The sequence below is a fragment of the Hyla sarda genome, chromosome 2 (assembly GCF_029499605.1).
Source record: "Hyla sarda isolate aHylSar1 chromosome 2, aHylSar1.hap1, whole genome shotgun sequence".
NCBI classification, from domain to species: Eukaryota; Metazoa; Chordata; class Amphibia; order Anura; family Hylidae; genus Hyla; species Hyla sarda.
In genome coordinates this window covers 259,475,294-259,495,721 of record NC_079190.1, presented here as the reverse complement: position 1 = coordinate 259,495,721, position 20,428 = coordinate 259,475,294, and the positions used below count along the sequence as shown (strand labels likewise).

Below are 20,428 nucleotides of genomic sequence, written 5' to 3'. Positions count from 1 at the left end.
CTGCCAACCTAATGTGGGGGGAACTATACGGTCAACCTAATGTGGGGGGAACTGTGCTGCCAACTTAATGTAGGGGGGGGGTAACTATGCTGCGTACTTAAAAGGGGTAGTCCACTGCCCCAGCATTCGGAACATTTTCAGCAGGCCAGGGGCGGGTGAGGTGGGGGAAGGGGGGGGGGGTGGCAACAGCTGGAGGCACAAAATGGGTCGGGTCACCGGCGGATCCACAGGTGTTTCCGGCACGGATATTCCATATTCTGTGTCCGCACAGAATGCATGGCTGTCTATGAGACGCTGCATTCCTGTGCAGTCCTAGTGGCGGCATATTATGTCGGTGTCCTGCAGTTTGTGGAATATCTGCACGGATATTCTCCATGTGGACATTCTGTCTGTGAACTTAGCCTTATAGTATATGTGGGCGCTATTACTGATAAGCAGCATTGAGATCACTGTTTATCTGTGTGCAGTGACTATTACTGTATAAAGAACAAGGTTACAATATAAGGTTAGGGCTACATGGCAAAAATGGGTCGCACGGTCAAAGATCGCCATGTTGTTCTCCTTGAATGGTGCTGAATCTCAGCTAATGTACGTAAATGTGGTCACACATAAAGAAATCAAGCACAAATCAGTTCTTGCTCTTTAGGTTTATTAAACCCTTAAAACAGCATCATAAAATGTATGGCTTTCTGTGACCCTGTGGTTTCCTGTGACCATACATTTTATGATGCTGTTTTGTGCTGGATTTCTCTACGTGTCCCTTACAAGTTGCTGTTGCTCCACAGCTGTCCGTGCACTTCGCTCTTGCAAAGGGGGGGAGCTGACCTGCACCAAATGGGGTCACATTGTGACCCCAAATTATCACAGCAACAAATTCATCCTGGATGGAATTATTAAATTTTCATGTTGTAGTCACAGCCATTTGTGGTTTGCAGCGCAGTCTCATTTACTAGCATTAGCGGAGATGCAGCACAATTCAGGGGGCGCAACATAGTGATCTTTGGTCACTCAATCTGGGGGCCCATTTTTCATTTTTGTCCAGGGCCACACTTAGTCTAAAACCGGCCCTGTATACTGATAACAAGATCAAACAGGTGCCATTGATACAGGTAATGAGTGGAGGACAGAGGAGACTCTTAAAGAAGAAGTTACAGGTCTGTGAGAAACAGAAATATTGCTTGTTTGTAGGTGACCAAATACTTATTTTCCACCATAATTTGCAAATAAATTCTTAAAAAATTAGACAATGTGATTTTATGGATTTTTTTTTCTCATTATGTCTCTCATAGTTGAGGTTATAACCTATGATGAAAATTATAGGCCTCTCAACTTTTTATGTGGGAGAACTTGCACAATTGGTGGCTGACTAAATATTTTTTTGCCCCACTGTATGAGGAAAATTCTTACCTGAAATTTTCTTTTCCTGTAGTCTATAGGCAGAACAAAGATGGTTAATACTAGATCCAGAGACCTATTGGACAGAACAGACTTAAACAATAATACACTTAATTAGAAGTTAAAGTACCATCCCTCAGGGTATTAATGATAACCATCCCTTAAAGGGGTACTCCAGTGGAAAACTATTTTTTTTTTTTTTTTCAAATCAATTGGTGCCAGAAAGTTAAACAGATTTGTAAATTACTTCTGTTTAAAAATCCCCATAGAAAACCTGTCCTGCTAGTTCCTTACATGGACAGAGGTGTCAGCAGAGAGCACTATGGTAAGACAGAAAAAAAAATTATAAAAGAAAAAATTAATGCTCCTGTGGAGCATACAGCAGCTGATAAGTCCTGAAAAGATTAAAGGGGTACTCCATTGGCCAGCGTTCATAACATTTAGTTCCGAACACTGTGTGTGCGCTGCGGGGGGTCATCCATGCCCCCTCGTCACTCTTCGCCCCGCCCCCCTCAATTCAAGTCTATAGGAGGGGGCATGGTGGCCGTCACGTCCCCTCCCATAGACTTGCATTGAGGGGGCGGGCATGATGTCACGAGGGGGCAGAGCTGAACCCGCAGCGCATGCACAGCATTCGAAAATAAATGTTCTGAATGCTGGTTAGTGGAGTACCCCTTTAACCACAATGTGTAATTATATAGCAATATTAAAGTGTACCTGTCATCAACAAAAACTTTTTATATAATGTAGATAATACAATTATATGTATATTTGTAATATACATTGGTTACAAAATATGTATATTTTTATCTCTGCAGCTATTTTCTGTGTGTCTCTATGAGGAGTCCAAATACAGGAAGTGAGGGTGGACAAGCAGGGATCTTTGCACTTAGGACAAGCAGGGCTCTGTGCAGTGAGGCACTGTGACATGTTATGGGCTCACACAGCAGGATGATTGACAAGCCAGAAGCCTGCACAAAGCCCTGCTTGTCCTGCCCTCACTTCCTGTATTTGGACTCCTCGCAGAGACACACAGGCAATAGCTGCAAAAATATACACATTTTTTAACCAATGTATATTACAAAAATATATATATTGTTATTATCTACATTATATAAAACGTTTTTGTTGATGACAGGTACATTTTAAGGGTGGGATGCTGTGCTGCTTTCGGACTACAGGAAAATAAAAATTTAGGTAAGAATTTTCCTCTTCCTGGATGTCCTCCGGCAGCACACAGAGGGACATGCACAGCAGTACCTTAGGGAGAGATCCCAACATAGCAGCTGGAAGCACCGATTTGCCCTGGGATGAATGATCATCAGATGACTAGAAAGCTGATAGAGATATTTCCATGAAGTTGTTACCTTAGGATTAAAAGAAGGTACAGTTCTTAGAATAAGGCAGTTAGAGAGGTCTCTTATATATGGAGCTCCTCAGAAAAGAACCTAAATGAATCCTTCTTGCTGATGAAATGGCTACTAGGAATACAGTTTTCCCTGATAGAAACTTTAGATCTGCTTGATCCAGAGGCTCAAAAGGTGATAGTTAAATGCTTAACAGGGTACTCCGGCCCTGAGACATCTTATCCCCTATCTAAAGCAAAGGGGATAAGATGTCTCACTTGCATAGACTTGCATAGCAGAGGGGGGGGGGGGGGACGGACATCACACGGGGCGGAGTCTCGGCCCCGTGGTAGCTACCTGGCTGTTTGTGAGCTGGCACCGCAGCGTGCAGGTGGGTGCAGGTGGGTGGTGATTACAAAATTGCTGGGGTCCCCAGCGGCGGGACCCCCGTGGTGAGACATCTTATCCCCTATCCTTTGGATAGGGGATAAGATGTCTCAGGGCCGGAGTACCCCTTTACATACAATAGATAAATCCCAGGAAGGCACTAGTCAATGTACTGGCAGTCTTATTTTCTTAATAGCCCTGAAAAATCTCTTGACTAGGGAATTGTTAGAGACCAGAGAAGGATAACGTAATTGCTGATAGATAAAATTTCAATGTGTTATACTTTAAGCCTTTTATAAATCCTTCCTGAAGAATTTTTTTATTCTCTTTCTCTGTCTGGGAAGAATACAGGTGGAGAGTGGGTAGAGTAGTTAATTAATTAGCAGCTGTTTGCAGCCAGCTAGCCCTTTGCATTCCCTTGCAGGCTTTGGAAGAGAGAGGTGGTATCCGGTAACCATACAAGCAAGTACACTAAGCGATTGTCTGAGCTAGTGATTGTGTGTCTGTATACAAGTGTGTGAAGTATACAAGTGAGTGTAAGTATAAAAGTGAAAGGAGTATTCTGGCCCTAATACATCTTATCCCCTATCCAAAGGATAGGGCATAAGATGTCTGATCACTGGGGACTCCCGCATTCTGTCAGTGTGCACCCACCTTTTGTGAGCTCTCTGCAGCGCTGGAGGCTCCAAATGTGTAGCGTAACGACCACGGGGCCGGAGTATCCCCTATACATCTTATCCCCTCCTTTGGGTAGGGGATACATCTTATACATCTACTACATCTTATCCCCTCCTTTGGATAGGGGATAAGTAGAGATGTCGCGAATTGTTCACCGGCGAACAGTTCCCGGCAAACTTGGCATGTTCGCGTTCACAACGCCGGGCAAACATATGTGAAGTTCGATTTGCCCCTATACTTTAACGTTGCGGTAAACTTTGACCCTGTGAGTCAGAGTCAGCAGACACATTACAGCCAATCAGCAGCAGTCCCTTCCTTCCAGATCCTCCTACCTCCTGCACGGATGCCATTTTACCTTCATTTGGCATGCTGCAGGCTTAGAAAGTGGAGGGACTGAGAAGCTGCTCCTGCTGTAATAGGGAAAGCGATAGCTAGGTTGCTGCTAGGTGGTGTATTCAGGGTCCACTTTACTCCTAAAGCACTAGTGTAACATCTGCTTTAAGGACAGCACCTAAAAAAGCCCTTTTTAGGGCTCAAATATCAGTCCGTGAGTCTTGCAACAGCTGGAGGCACCCTGGTTGGGAGGGAACCGCTGGTTAAAAGGGGTACTCCGGTGTAAAACTTAATTTCCTTCAATCAACTAACTACAGTATTAAAAGGGCTATAAGTTCAGTCCGTGTGTCTTGCAACTGCTGGAGGCACCCTGGTTGGGGACCTCTGCTTAGAAGGGGAACTCCGCTGGCAACCTTTTTTGCTCATTGTCACACTAGTGCAAATCACATTTGGTGTGACAGTTGTTCAAATAAATTTAAAAAAAAAAATGTTTTTGGTTGTGAAATAAAACCAGTGCTGCCTAAAGGGGGGCTCTAACTATGTGCTGCCTAAAGGGGGGCTCTAACTATGTGCTGCCTAACATGGGGTATCTATGTGCTGCCTAAAGGGGGCTCTATGTGCTGCCTAAAGGGGGCTCTTTGTGCTGCCTAAAGGGGGTTCTAACTGTGCTGCCTAACATGGGGGAATCTATGTGCTGCCTAAAGGGGGGATCTATGTGCTGCCTAAAGGGAGGCTCTATCTATGTGCTGCCTAAAGGGGGGCTCTAACTATGTGCTGCCTAAAGGGGGATCTAACTATGTGATGCCTAAAGGGGGGCTCTATGTGCTGCCTAAAGGGGCTAAAGCACGTTATTCCAAAGAATTAAGGAATAATAGGTGATTTATGCCCTTTATGGATTAAAACCAGACTCTGCATCAACTATGTAATTTTCCATGGGAGTTTTGCCATGGATCCCCCTCTGGCATGCCACAGTCCAGGTGTTCATCCCCTTGAAACAACTTTTAAATCACTATTGTGGCCAGAAAGAGTCCCTGTGGGTTTTAAAATTCGCCTGCCCATTGAAGTCAATGGCGGTTCGCGAACATTTGCGGAAGTTTGCGTTCGCCGTTCGCGAACCGAAAATTTTATGTTCGCGACATCACTAGGGATAAGATGTATGGCGTACAGGTACGTCCGTGGGAATTTCGGTCCCCAACGCTAGCCAGTCGGGAACCGGACCTGGATGCCTGCTGAAATCATTCAGCAGGCATCCCGTGACAATACCTTGGGGGGGGGGGGGGGTCTTGAGATCCCCCTTGTCGGCGATCAGATCTGCGATTTGCGACAATTCCGGGCTGATCGGGTCTCTGGTGACCCGATAGCCCAGAAAATAGGGATGATCGGAGATGTCAGAGACATCCCTGATGATCCTGAAGAATAGGAGTGAGGTGGCAGGGGTGCCACCTCCTCCTATCCCCTGCCATTGGTCAGTCAGTTCGAACTGACGAATGGCAGGGTACATTCACATGGGCGAGGGTTTACAGTGAGTTTCTCGCTGCAAGTTTGAGATGCAGCAAATTTTCCGCTGCAGCTCAAACTCCCAGGAGGAAACTCGCTGTGAACCCACGCCTGTGTGAATGCACCCTAAAAACACTACACTACACTACACAAAATAAAAAGTAACTCATTACATATACACATAACCCTACACATTTACCCCCCAGTATAAATGAGAAATGTCTGGTATGGCACTGTTTCCAAAACGGAGCCTCCAGCTGTTGCAAAACATCAACTCCCAGTGTTGCCGGACAGCCATTGACTTTCCTGGCTTGCTGGGAGTTTTGCAACAGCTGGAGGCACCCTGTTTGGAATACACTGCCAGAAGGTAATTTTGGTATCGGAGGCAAGTGTAATTCTTGCATCCCGGTCCATCCCTATGCAAATCCCAAATTTTGGCCTCAATTGTGCATGGTGCTCTCTCACTTCGAGCCCTGTCGTATTTCAAGGCAACAGTTTAGGGCCACATATGTGGCATCTCCGTACTCGTGAGAAATTGCCTAACAATTTTTGGGGGGCTTTTTCTCCTTTTACCCCTTATGAAAAGGTAAAGTTGGGGTCTACTCCAGCATATTATTGTAAACATTTTAAATTTTTTACACTAACATGCTGGCGTTGCTCCATACTTTTCATTTTCACAAGAAGTAAAAGGAAAAAAAGACCCCCAAAATTTGTAACGCAATTTCTTCTGATTACGAAAATACCCATTAAGTGGACGTAAAATACTCTGCGGGTGCACAACATGGCTCAGGAGTGAGAGAACACCTCACGGAACATAACAAGGGGTATAATGAGCCTTAACACCCCACAGGTGTTTGAAGAATTTTCGTTAAAGTTGGACGTGAAAATTAATTTTTTTTTTATTTTTTTTTATTTCACTAAAATGCTTGTGTTATCTAAAATTTTTTATTTTCACAAGGGAAAATAGGAAAAAAGCCCCCCAAAATTTGTAACTCCATTTCTTCAAAGTATGGAAATGCCCCATATGTGGATGTAAAGTGCTCTGCTGGCGAACTACAATGCTCAAAAGAGCGCCATTGGGCTTTTGGAGAGAGAGAATGTGTCTGGAATTGAAGGCCATGTGTGTTTACAAAGAACGCTAGACCCCCCCACATGTGGCCCCATTTTGGAAACTACACCCCTCAAGGAATTTAACACGGGGTGCAGTGAGCATTTACACCCCACAGGTGTCTGACAGATTTTTTGAACAGTGGTCCGTGAAAATGAAAAATTTCATTTTTAATTTAGACAGCCCACTGTTCAAAAGATCTGTCAAATGCACCCCTTATTAAATTCTGAGAGGGGTGTAGTTTTCAAAATGGTGTCACATGGGGGGTTTCTGCTGTTCTGGCACCATGGGAGGTTTGTAAATGCACATGGCCCCGACTTCAATTTCAGCAAAATTCTCTTTCCAAAAGTCCAATGGCGCTCCTTCTGTTCGAAGACCTGTAGTGCGCCAGCAGAGCACTTCAACGTCAACATATGGGGCATTTTCTTAATCGGGAGAAATTGGGCTTTAAAATTTGGGGTCAATTTTCTCATATTACCCTTGTGAAAAAGAAAAATTTGGGGTAACACCATAATTTTAGTGTTAAAAATCAAATGTTCCATTTACATGTCCAACTTCAAGTCGTCAAACACCTGTGAGGTGTTAAGGCTTACTATACCCCTTGTTGCATATCTTGAGTGGTGTAGTTTCCCAAATAGTGTGTGCCATGTTTTATTTTAATTTTATTTAATTTTTTTGCTGTTCTGGCACCCTGGGGACTTGCTAAATGCAACATCCCCCCCAAATTCCATTTCAGCAAAATTCTCTCTAAAAAAGCCAAATTTTGCTCCTTCTCCTCTGAACATTGCAGTGCGCCAGCAGAGCACTTAACGTCCACATATGGGGCATTTTCTTAATCGGGCGAAATTGGGCTTTAGATTTTGGGGTCCATTTTCACCTATTACCCCTTGTGAAAAAGAAAAATTTTGGGTAACACCATCATTTTAGTGTTTTAATTTTTTTTATCATTTTCACGTCCAACTTCAACGCAAAGTCGTCAAACACCTGTGAGGTGTTAAGGCTCACTATATCCCTTGTTACGTTCCTTGAGGGGTGTAGTTTCCAAAATAGTATGCCATGTTTTTGCTGTTTTGGCACCATGGGGACTTCCTAAATGCAACATGGCTCCCAAAAACCATGACAGCAAAATTAGTTTTAAAAAATCCCACAGTTGCTCTTTCCCTCTTGAGCCATGTTGTGAGCCCACAGAGCACTTTATGTCAACATATGAGGTATTTCCATGCTAGAGAGAAATTGGGCTACAAATTTTGGGGGCTTTGTCTCCTTATACCACTTTTAAAAATGAAAAAATGGGGCTACAAGAACATGTTAGTGTAAAAAATGGAGATTTAGGTTTTTCTCCTCCACTTTGCTGCTATTCTTGTGAAACACCCAAAGGGTTGACAAACTTTCTGAATGTTATTTTGAATACTTTGAGGGGTAGTTTCTATAATGGGGTTATTTGTAGTTTGTAGTTTCTATAATGGGGTCATTTATGGGGTATTTCTCACAGAAAGGCCCCTCAAATCAAACTTAACTGGTCCCTGAAAAATTCAGATTTTGAAATTTTCGTGAAAATTTAGAAAATTGCTGCTATACTTTGAAGCCCTCTAATGTCTTCAAAAAGTAAATACATGTCAACTTTCTGATGCCAACATAAAGTAGACATATTGTACTTGTGAATCAATGTAAAACGTATTTGGAATATCCATTTTCCTTACAAGCAGAGAGTTTCAAAGTTAGAAAAATACAACATTTTCTACATTTTCATGATATTTTGGGAATTTTTACCAAGAAAGGATGCAAGTAACGATGAAAATGTACCACTACTTTTTTAAAGTAGTATATGTCACGAAAAAACAAGCTCAGAATCAGAATAAACGGTAAAAGCATCCCAGAGTTATTTATGCATAAAGTAACAGTGGTCAGAAAACGTAAAAACGGGCTCAGTCCTTAAGGTGAAAAAGGGCTCAGTCCTTAAGGGGTTAAGCAGGGAGTTTAATTGAAATATTTGATTGTTTTTTTTACTGTTAATTTTTGCAATCCCCAAATCTAGTATGGCCTCCATGTTGGAAAAGGCAGTCCAATATACATCTGGCACAATGTATGCAATCCGTGAACAGCAGTTTGAGGGTGCATATTGTTGTGCAATATGTGTGCAAGTTGTTCATTTGGAAACCCAGATCCTGAAACTAGAGGAGCAACTGGCAACACTGAGATGCATTGACAACTTGGAGAGGAGTCTCCTGCTCAATGAGAAAGTACTCAGTGGGACGGAGGTGTAGGACAGTGAGTCGGCTAGCTGGGTTACAGTTAGAAAACTGGGTAGAGGGATAAACGTCAGGGAGGCTAGTCCTGATCTGGCACACCCCAACGAGTTTGTCCAGTTGGCAGATGAGGGGGATGCCATTTCAGAGCTAGCAGTACTGCAGCAGGACTCTGTCTCTGACCACCAGGGGGATGTCTGCTCCAGTAAGGAGGGAGGAAGGAGTGCAGGGCAGGCCAGACAGGTACTGGTAGTGGGGGACTCAATTTTTAGGGGGACAAACAGGGTGATCTGTCACAAGGACTGGGATCGTCGAACGCGCTCGAGTTCGGCACATCGCGGATCGGGTTGACAGCTTGCTGGGTGGGGCTGGAGAGGACCCAGCGGTCATGGTACATATTGGCACTAATGACAAAAGTAAGAGGTAGTGTCCTTTAAAATTATTTCTGGGACTTAGGCTGCAAGCTTAAGACAAGGACCTCCAAGGTAATATTTTCTGAAATATTAACTGTACCACAAGCCACACCAGAGAGGCAGCGGGAGATTAGGGAGGTAAACAAGTGGCTCAGAAGCTGGTGTAGGAAGGAGAGGTTTGGGTTCATGGAGAACTGGGCCGACTTCACTGTCGGATACCGGCTCAACCATAGGGACGGGCTGCACTTCAATGGGGAGGGTGAAGCTGTGCTTTGGGAGAAGATGGCTAGAAGGGTGGGGGAGTGTTTAAACTAGGGACTGGTGGGGAGGGAACCTACAACATAGAGGGGGAAGATAGTGTAGATAGAGAGGGGGGACTTATTAATGTACCTGGGGGTGGAGAGGGGGAGGGGTTAGAATAGTTAATAGGGATAGGCTTCCTAGGAAGTAAAAACCATACACCTTTGAATTGCATGTTGACTAATGCCAAAAGTCTGTCCAAAAAATCAGGAACTGGAGTGGATGATGTCCGAGGAGAATTATGTGAGAAACGAAAATGTGGAATCATTATGGGTAGAAATATATGGAGATAAAAATAAAAAAAAATTCTGATAGGGGTTTGCTATAAGCCACCAAACATAATGGAAGAGACAGAAGATCAATTACTGAGGCAAATAAACAAGGCAGCAAATCAGAATGAGGTGATAATATTGGGGGAATTTAACTATACTGATATAAACTGGGAGACTGAGACCTTTGAATCTCATAAAGGAAACAGCTTTCTGACTATAGCTAAAGACAATTATCTGTCTCAAATGGTGCAGGGCCCGACCAGAGTGGGCGCCCTACTGGACTTAATATTAACCAACAGACCTGACAGAGTAACTAATGTGCAAGTTGAAGGACACCTAGGAAATAGTGAGCATAATATAATACATTATAACTTGTTCTTCAATAAGGGAATCTCTCGAGGAGCCACAAAAACAATGAACTTTAGGAAGGCAAAGTTTGATCAACTCAGAGAAGCCCTTAACAATATATATTGGGATTATGTCCTCAAAAACAAGAATACTGACACTAAATGGAAGACTTTTAAAAATATCTTAAATTCTCACTGTAAGAAGTATATACCTTATGGGAATAAAATGGTCAGAAATAAAAGAAAACCAATATGGATGAATGAAATGGTTAATGAGGCAATAAACGACAAAAAAAAGCATTTAAACTACTAAAACAGGATGGCAGTGAAGAAGCATTAAAAAGCTATAGAGAAAAATGTAAAATATGTAAGGAAAAAAAAACATATAAACCCCACAATCTTCTTTTAACTATATAAATTGCAAAAAGGTTAAACATGTGTTGGCCCTTTAAAAAAAACAATAAAGAAGAAATTATAAATGGGGATCAGTAAAAAGCAAATATTCTTCTCCACTGTATTCATAGAAGAAAATGAAATGTAAGGTGAAATGCAGCAAGATAAGGTAAACTCCCCAGTATAGGTCACCTGTCTAACCCAGGAAGAAGTACAGTGCCGCCTACAAAAATCAAAATAGACAAATCGCCAGGTCAAGATGGCATTCGCCCCCGTGTTCTAAAGTAATTAAGTAATGTAATAGACAGACCCCTATATTTAATATTCAGGGACTCTATAGTAAAAGGGACTGTTCCCCAGGACTAGCGCATGGCAAATGTGGTGCCAATATTTACAAAGGGGTAAAAAGGTGACCCCCGGGAATTATAGGCCTGTTAGTTTAACCTCAGTTGTAAGTAAATTGTTTGAGGGTTTTCTAAGGGATGCTATTTTGGAGTATCTTGATAAAAATAAATGTATGACCCCATATCAGCATGGGTTTATGAGGGATCGGTCCTGTCAAACTAACCTGATCAGCTTTTATGAGGAGGTGAGCTCCAGACTGGACCAGGGGGAATTGCTGGATGTTGTATATCTGGATTTTTCCAAAGCATTTGATACGGTGCCACATAAAAGGTTGGTGCATAAAATGAGAACACTTGGACAGGGGGAAAATGTGTGAAAGTGGGTAAGTAACTGGCTCAGTGATAGGAAACGGAAGGTGGTTATTAATGGTACTTATTCTGATTGGGTGACTGTTACTAGTGGGGTACCACAGGTCTGTGTAGGTTCCTGTTCTATTTAATATATTTATTAATGACCTTGTAGAGGGGTTGAAGAGTAAAGTAGCAATCTTTGCAGATTATACTAAACTCTGTAAAGCGGTTAACACTATAGAGGACAGTGCACTGTTACAAATGGATCTGGCATGGTTGGAGGTTTGGGCTGGGAAATGGCAGATGAGGTTCAACTCTGAGAAATGTTAGGTAATACACATGGGAAAGAAAAATCCGGGCTGGGAATATTTATTAAATGGGAGCACACTTGGGATGACTGATGTGGAAAAGGACTTGGGATTCTTAGGCTGCTTTCACACTATAAAATGTATCCGTTTAAAAAGTTTGTTCAATGTTCCGGTATAAAAAAACTAAAAATCGTCCGTTAAACGGCCATTACAAAATCCCATACGGCCTTTAGAAAATCCCATTATAGTCTGGGATTTTTACATTATCCGTTTTAACCTGTTATTAATAATGGATGTTATTTTGTGACGGGTGAATGAACGGAAGAAATAGTGCATGCACTACTTCTCCCATTACTATCTTCCATCATAATATAACGTCCATTATTAACCCCTTTTTTCCTTTTTTTGCACTTTCGTTTTCTCCTCCTTACCTTTAAAAAAGCATAACCCTTTCAATTTTGCTTTTAAAAATCCATATGATGACTTATTTTTTGCACCACCAATTCTACTTTGTAATGTCATCAGTCATTTTACCCAAAAATGTACAGCAAAATGGGATAAAAATCATTGTGCGACAAAATTGAAGAAGAAAACGCCATTTTGTAATTTTTGGGGGCTTCCGTTTCTACACAGTACATTTTTCAGTAAAAATGACACTTCTGTATTCTGTAGTTTAAAATTGTCACCTTCTGACCCCTATAACTTTTTTATTTTTCTGTCTATGGGGCGGTATGAGGGCTCATTTTTTGCGCCGTGATCTGAAGTTTTTTAGTGGTACCATTTTTGTATTGATCGGACTTACTGATCGCTTTTTATTAATTTTTTCATGATATAAAAAGGGACCAAAAATACACTATTTTGGACTTTGGAATTTTTTTGCGCATACGCCATTGACCGTGTGGTTTAATTAATGATATATTTTTACAATTCAGACATTTCCGCACGCGGCGATACCACATATGTTTATTTTTATTTACACAGTTTTTTTTAAATGGGAAAAGGGGGGTGATGCTTCAGTCCCCTGAGCTAACCGGCAATGTTTTACTTTCATTTTAGACGCGGCGTTCAACTTTGAATAGGAACTGAGAAGTGGTCTGTGGTCACCACCTGCAGAACCACTCCTTTATTGGGTGTCTTGCTAATTGCCTATAATTTCCACCTGTTGTCTGTTCCATGTGCACAATAGCATGTGAAATTGATTGTCAATCAGTGTTGCTTCCTGAGTGGACAGTGTGATTTCACAGAAGTGTGATTGACTTGGAGTTACATTGTGTTGTGTAAGTGTTCCCTTTATTTTTTTGAGCAGTGTACTTCAGGTCCCGCAATCACAGTAGGTAAAGTGTTCTTTTCTTTGTATGCTTCATTTTAGCATATGTGAACAAAGACTGCAGTTTTGTCTCATCTGTCCAAAGGATGTTCTGCTGATGCAATCATGGAGGCTGCTAGGTTATGTTATGGGGCTACTTTGCTGGCACAGTATGTCTTGAATCTGTACAGGGTACAATAAAATCTCAAGACTATGACCGCATTCAGGAGCTAAATGTGCTGCCCAGTGTCGGGGAGCTCAGTCTCATTGGCCGGTCATGGGTCCTCCAACAGGACAATGACCCAAAGCACACAGATTTGTTTTCATTAATGAATTTTTAATCTTTATTGCTTTTATCAGTTTTAAGTTATTTCAGGGACCATTGTGGGGTTTTTCTGTCTTTATCAGGAGGGTACCAAAAATGTTGTCCATGTCTGTATATGTATAGTAATGGTTAATGCAGTTAAAGCTTTATTTTAGCTTGATATGTTGTGCAATATCCTTTCTCAGAAAAACCTGTGTGCTTTCATCATAGTTGCTTGTGTAACCTAGTTGGTAGATGCATGCCCTATATGTCAGGCTATAAATTACGCAGATGTAAAGAACAGCAGGCACACGAAAGGCAAGTTTCTTCATTCCTGAGGAGAGCTACTTTCTGAGCGTGACCTATGACCCGGCACCTATTAGCAACCATTTTCCATTTTAACCTTGGCAAGAGCCAGTTGTTTGTGTATACTGCCTGACAAAGAGATTGTGTGGATCTCGAAACTTAATGTTGCAACAATTCAATAAACCCTGTTTTATGTTAAACAGTGGTTGTGTTCTCTTGGCGTTAGGAAGGCCCCAGTATCCTATGCAATACAAGAGGGGAACAAACATTTTCATCTCTCCAACACCTTAACCATTGAAACACCGTTGGTTGGCTCCAGTAGTCATCAGGAGGATTTGGGGGCTGCCACCTACATCCAAGACCTACATTTAAGCGATTCTACAGGCGATTTCTGGTGGTGTGCCCTCAGCACAACACATTCTAGTAAGCAGACTACATATCGGCATAGCCTGTTTCCACCAAATTTACCACACTAGGAAGCGTACCCTCTAGTCCAGATTTTGGGATAGCTTAGCTTAAAAGTGTGGTATAGTTTCGAAAACCAACTTTTATACCCTACCAGGGTGCACCAATATGGCTGCTCACTCGATGCAATTGAACAATAGCAACAGTTGGGGAAAGGTTCTTCCCTGCATCTGCATGACAACATTCTGTAATGAATACTAGTGATGAGCGGCATATGCCATATTCGAATTTGCGATATTTCGCGAATATGAGGACGAATATTCATCCCATATTCGTGACATTCGAATATTCGTGATATTCGTGATGTTTTTTTTATTGCAAAATTTCGCTGTTGCGAAATTTTGCTCGTCTGCGCATGCGCGCTATGACATCATGCGAGAACGGAGATAATTTCCTGGTTCTTTGCCAGTTGCTTTTCGCATCGCGATTTTCTGCTGCCCTGCGAAGCGAAGATGGTGGGGAGTAACTTTATATCAAGTGAGCAAAAACTGCTGATTTGTGTAAGTAATTTCACCCCTGTTGTTTAATTATATTTCACTGCATTTTAGACTAGTTTAAAAGTTATGATATAAGATCAGATTGCAGTGTTTCCCAAACAGTGTGTCTCCAGCTGTTGCAAAACTACAACTCCCAGCATGCCTGGACAGCTGGAGGCACCCTGGTTGGGAAACATGTGTTTAGGTAGGGTCACTACTTTCCATGCTATTTAGCATAATTAACATTGTACTCAGAGAATTATCACTGTGTTATCTGTGCTGTTACATAGGACTGCAGTTCACATCAACTACAATATCTGTACTCAGAGAATTATCACTGTGTTATCTGTGCTGTTACATAGGACTGCAGTTCACATCAACTACAATATCTGTACTCAGAGAATTATCACTGTGTTATCTGTGCTGTTACATAGGACTGCAGTTCACATCAACTACAATATCTGTACCACCATGTGAATCTGCAAGCAAATACTGCTGGGAGTGATCTTATATACTGGCCGTGCCAGCAAGTTTCCATTGGTTGCTAGGGAGGTTGCTAACCTCTGACAACTGTGGTTGCTGAACAATCATTGGCTCAGAGGCATAAGAAGGGCGTGGAAAATATTCGCAAATATTCGCAATATGAATATTTGCAATATGAATATTTGCATGCACAAACTAATCGCCTTAGATTCTCGCCCCAGGGTCTCTAATTATACCAGCAATGCATTTATCCGTCAAAGGAGATCACTATAATGTGATCTGTGTTTAAACAAGTTTGGGAAAAAAACGAATATTCGTAATCGCGAATATTATTTGCGATATTCTAAATATTTGTGAATTCTCGAATATGCTATACTCACGATGAATATTTGCATTGCGAATATTTGTGAGCAACACTAATCAATACCAGAGACAACTGAATGAACAAAGTTGTGGCAGGCATCGATCATAAAATTAGCGCTCTTAGGACTATTGGATACAGGAATACCTCGTAAAAATGTATTAAAACACTACATTTCTTTCAGCAAACTGAATGATCTCAGATACAAGCTATCTTCTAATCTATTACAGGGAATCCAGCAACTTGCAGTATATGCTGATGAACTGAAATGTGTATATGGTGTTGTGCATTTTATTCTTACAATAAGTTCATTGTTTCTATATATAATATACATTATTTTATTGCATATGTTTTATCTGGGCAAGGGCCCTGTGACCTACCAGTTAATTGTGGTTATTATTATTATTTTTAATAAATTTTTACAAGGTTTTCTAATATCCAGTTGTCCTAGAGTGCTATTTTTTTTAGTGTCCCTTTTTCATTCTCTGACACTTGGGGTACTGGGGTATAGGTGCCTCCACATGTCTATTTGCTTTCAAGTTATTATATGGAGTGGAGAAGATGCTTATCGTCCAGTGTGGGGAGAACAAAGTAGAATCCTAAGGTAAGTATATTACACACTTCATCATTTTCAGGGGAGGATCTTTATATGGTATTTCCTGATCACACCATTACTTTTCTTATTACCGTAAGTACTTGTACTCGTGCAAATGCCCCTGATACCGATCCCGATACCTGCAGACTATATAAAAATATCCCTCTCACCTTCTAATATCCCTCCACTCCTCTAAGACCTCTTCATGATTTGCTTTGATATTCGGAGTGGTGCAGAACCTGCTGCATGATGATGTCATTTTATTGCGCCGCCGATCTTGCACCACTCCGGGTAACAGAGCGAAGGAGAAGTCCCTGCATCACTAACAGAGAAGGAGGCCTCAGTGCTGAAGTGGAGGGAAGAGTTGAGTGGAATTTTTATCATTTTCTTTGAAGGGGACTTAAGGGAAACTACTTGATGGGGCATTTACCTAATAGGAGGTTCTTTACCTACCTGATTACTTAATTACTAGGGGCTTTACCTAAAAGCGAAGGGTTCCCTACCTACTGAGGGATTCTAGCTAATAGGGGGAATTCCCTACCTAACTACTTGGAGCATATCTTAATTATGACAGTTAGGGCTTAATGTTCAACTTTTGCTTTAAAGACATCTGTAGTCTAATATATCTTATCCACTATCCGAAGGATAGGGGATAAGTTATAGATCGTGGGGGGTCCGAGCACTAGGACCCCTGCGATCTTCTGTATGGGGCGGCGGCAGTATGTTGGAAAGGGGGCGTTCCATCCCTGCATAACACAGAGCACAACACATGAGGACATCCCAGAGAGATACATGGAGGGAGCTTGTCTGTCATGGCTTTCTGCTGGGGACGACACTGAACTTCCTGCAGACTGCAGCGGCCCCGTCTAGGAGAGCTATAACTTATGATAGGGGATGAGTTATATTCCACTACAGATGTCCTTTAAGGCTTCGAAAGGCTAGAGCCACCTCTGCTGTCACATGATACTATAAAAAAGTATCTGTCTTAAAAATGGTATTGGGGCATCCATTCTATTGCACTTTTAAAAGATGACAACTTAGCCTTAGAGTACCCATTAAAACCGTGTGTTATATGTGCCCTATTGTTTTCCTTGGAAATGTGTGCCATTGTTCACACTGTGAATTAAGGCATATTTCTTTTTTTATATACACATGCAAAAGTGATGTCTTGTATTTTAACAAATAATGTGTCAGTTATCCAGGATGAACTTAGCCTCAATTTATTATAATAATCCATGTTATCCAAACATGGCAAAATTTCCAGAAAAAAAAAATGAAATACACAGCATGAAAAATGTGCTATGTGAATATACCCTGAACACATTTATGCTCCATTCATATACCATATGTGGTATTTATTTTCCTATAGGGCTTAGAAAAGAAGAGCAGCTCAAACTTTCTGATTGGATAAGATCTATTGGGTACGACATTGTGTATATCTTTAAAAGCTTTAGGCTATGTTCACACAATGGAATTTCCAAATTCCAAAGAAGAATTCCCCACAGACATTCCACAGCAGCAGAGTCCAATTGATTTCAATAGGATTCTGCTGCACTGTTTAATTTGCAGAATTTCTGTGCCAGATTTCGGCATCCGCAAAAAGAATAGTCCTGTCTATTCTTTCTGCAGAGTCCGCATGGAAATGCATTGCCATCGGAGGAATATACGCACATGTGGACATCCCACCATGTGAGCATAGCCTTAGTGAGAAGCGATTGTGTGCATACAATATACAGAATAGTCATACAGATGAACATTTTTTATGTTCTGACTATCATTCTTTCTGTTTTCCATTCAATCAGGATGCTGCCCATAGTGGATCACCTGCTGGATGCGCTAAATCTAGAGCCCACCCCCTTCAGGATTTATACAATCACTGCCTTACTTCTGCTCTTCGCTGGCATCATTGCTCGCACTCTCATTAAGGTGGCGCTCTACATACAGGCATATTCAACAAATGCCAGAAGGCTTAAGTGTTTTCCAGAGCCTCCAAGGCGCAACTGGTTTATTGGACACCTAGGAATGGTAAGCTAAGGAAAAACATATATTACATTTCTGTATGTTTTAATGTATCGGAAGCAGAATTGCCAGAATATTTCCAGACAATTTAACCAAACATTGTGTATAGGCAAAATATTTTAATGGGCAAAGTGGAATGATAAAGATTGTAAGCAATATATGACTATAGGTCAGAATATTAACCCTTAAGGACCAAACCCATTTTGGCCTTAAACGGGTACTCCGCCCCTAGACATCTTATCCCCTAGCTAAAGGGTAGAGGATAAGATGTCTGATTCCAGGGGTTCTGCTGCTGGGGACCCCCGCAATCTCGGATGCAGCACCCCAGACATCCGGTGCACGGAGCAACCTTCGCTCCGTGCCGGATGACTGGTGATGCGGGGCGGAGGCTCATGACATCACGCCCCGCTCGTGATGTCATGGCCACGCCCCCTCAAGGCAAGCCATCACACCCCCACCCATAGACTTGCATTGAGGGGGCATGGCCGTGACGTCACAAGCCTTCGGAGCTGCACACGGTGCTCTAAACGAACACCAGGTGCAGCAGGGAGATCGCAGGGGTCCCCAGCGGCCGGACCCCGCGATAAGACATCTTGTCCTTTGGATAGGGGATAAGATGTCTAGGGGCGGAGTATGCCTTTAAGGACCAGGCCAATTTTTTTTTTTGCACTTTCGTTTTTTCCTTCTTCCCTTCTAAAAACCATAAAGCTTTCAATTTTGCACCCAAAGGACCCATATAAGGGCTTGTTTTTTGCAGAACCAATTGTAATTTGTAATAGCATCACTTATTTACCTATAACAAAATCTGCACCAAAACAAAACAAAATTATTTGTGGGGTGAAACAAAAAACAAAACAAACAAAAAAAAACATGCGATTTTTTTACTTTTAGGGTTTCCATTTCTACACAGTGCACTTTTTGGTAAAATGACATCTTATCTTTATTCTGTAGTTCCATACGATTACGCTTATTAGGGGTGTGAATCGCCAAGAATTTGGCGATTCGATTCGAATCACGATACCAGTGTGGCGATTCGATATATCCTGATATATCGCGATACCGTCTAGGTGACGATACATCACGATATATCCCGATACATCGCCCACCTGGGAGCATTCATAGATCCCAATAGACGCCGCTGTCAGCTTTGACAGCGGCGATCTAGTACTCCGGTGCACACTTTTCTCATGTTATCCCGTCCGGGCTGCAAAATAAAAGAAAACGCACTTTATCTTACCTGCCAACGAGCCCCCGGAGCTCCGGTACTGGTGTTCGGTCCCCGGGCTGTATTCTTCTTACTTCCTGTTAGCCCGGCACGTCACATGGAGCTTCAGCCTATCACCAGTGGAGGCGGGACATCGCTGCGGCCAGTGATAGGCTGAAGCTCCGTGAGACGTGCCGGGCTAACAGGAAGTAAGAAGAATACAGCCCGGGGACCGAACACCTGTACCGGAGCTCCGGGGGCTCGTTGGCAGGTAAGATAAAGTGCGTTTTCTTTTATTTTGCAGCCCGGACGGGATAACATGAGAAAAGTGTGCACCGGAGTACTCCTTTAATAGCCAGCCGCGGCGATCGCCGCATGCTGGCTATTAGCGGCGGCCCCCGGCTACTGAAATCAGCCGGGGGTCGCATAGTATGAAGCGGGCACGAGTCGGAGCCCGCTCCATACACCCAGAGCGACGCCGTGTCAGATCCGGCCTGCCCGGCTCCACAAATGTGGAACTTTTATCTCCTGATGCCCAGGACATGACATGCTGTTCCGGGCGTCAGTAGATAAAAATTCCACATCCCTAAAAGAAGCGATTCAAAAATATTTTGAATCGATTCAGTATCGGCAAATGAAAAAATCGCGATTATCGCGAGAATCGATTTTTTCTTACATCCCTAACGCTTATATAGGTCTTATTTTACTACTTAAAAAAAAAAAATTAAGCTACATGCACCAAAATAAGTATGCTGAAAATTGTTCTCTTTTGACCTGACCTAACTTTTTAATTTTTCCGCAATTTTTGCACAGTGATCGGTAATTTTCATCAGTACCATGTTTCTTTTGATGGGACTTTGTGATCAATTTTTATAATTCTTTTTATGGTATATGAAGTGACAAAATGCGCAATTTCAAACTTTGGTATTTATTTTCACATATACGCCATCGCCTGTGCAATTCAATTAACATTATATTTTTATATTACGCACATGGCGGTACCACATATTCTTATGTTTATTTTTTATTACATTATTTTATTTCAAGAGAACCATTCATCAGATTTTACTCTATATAACGCTTGGCAAAGTGTTATATAGGGTAAAATCTTTATCCTCACCATCGCCGGGCACCATCGCCAGGGGACGCTCCTGCCAGTGGGGATGGTGAGGATATGAACTTATAAACTAG

The 20,428-nt window shown here is 42.1% G+C and overlaps 1 protein-coding gene across 4 annotated transcripts in view; it reads left to right on the top strand.

Moving 5' to 3' along the window:
* Positions 1 to 20,428, top strand: part of LOC130356034 (ultra-long-chain fatty acid omega-hydroxylase) — a 151,819-nt gene that overhangs the window by 69,468 nt on the left and 61,923 nt on the right. For all 4 annotated transcript variants that reach the window (XM_056557043.1, XM_056557042.1, XM_056557041.1 and 1 more), the window contains exon 2: positions 17,817 to 18,039. In XM_056557043.1, the coding sequence (XP_056413018.1) occupies positions 17,818 to 18,039 (222 nt within the window). In that variant the 5' untranslated portion in view covers position 17,817. The remainder of the gene's footprint in view (positions 1 to 17,816; positions 18,040 to 20,428) is intronic.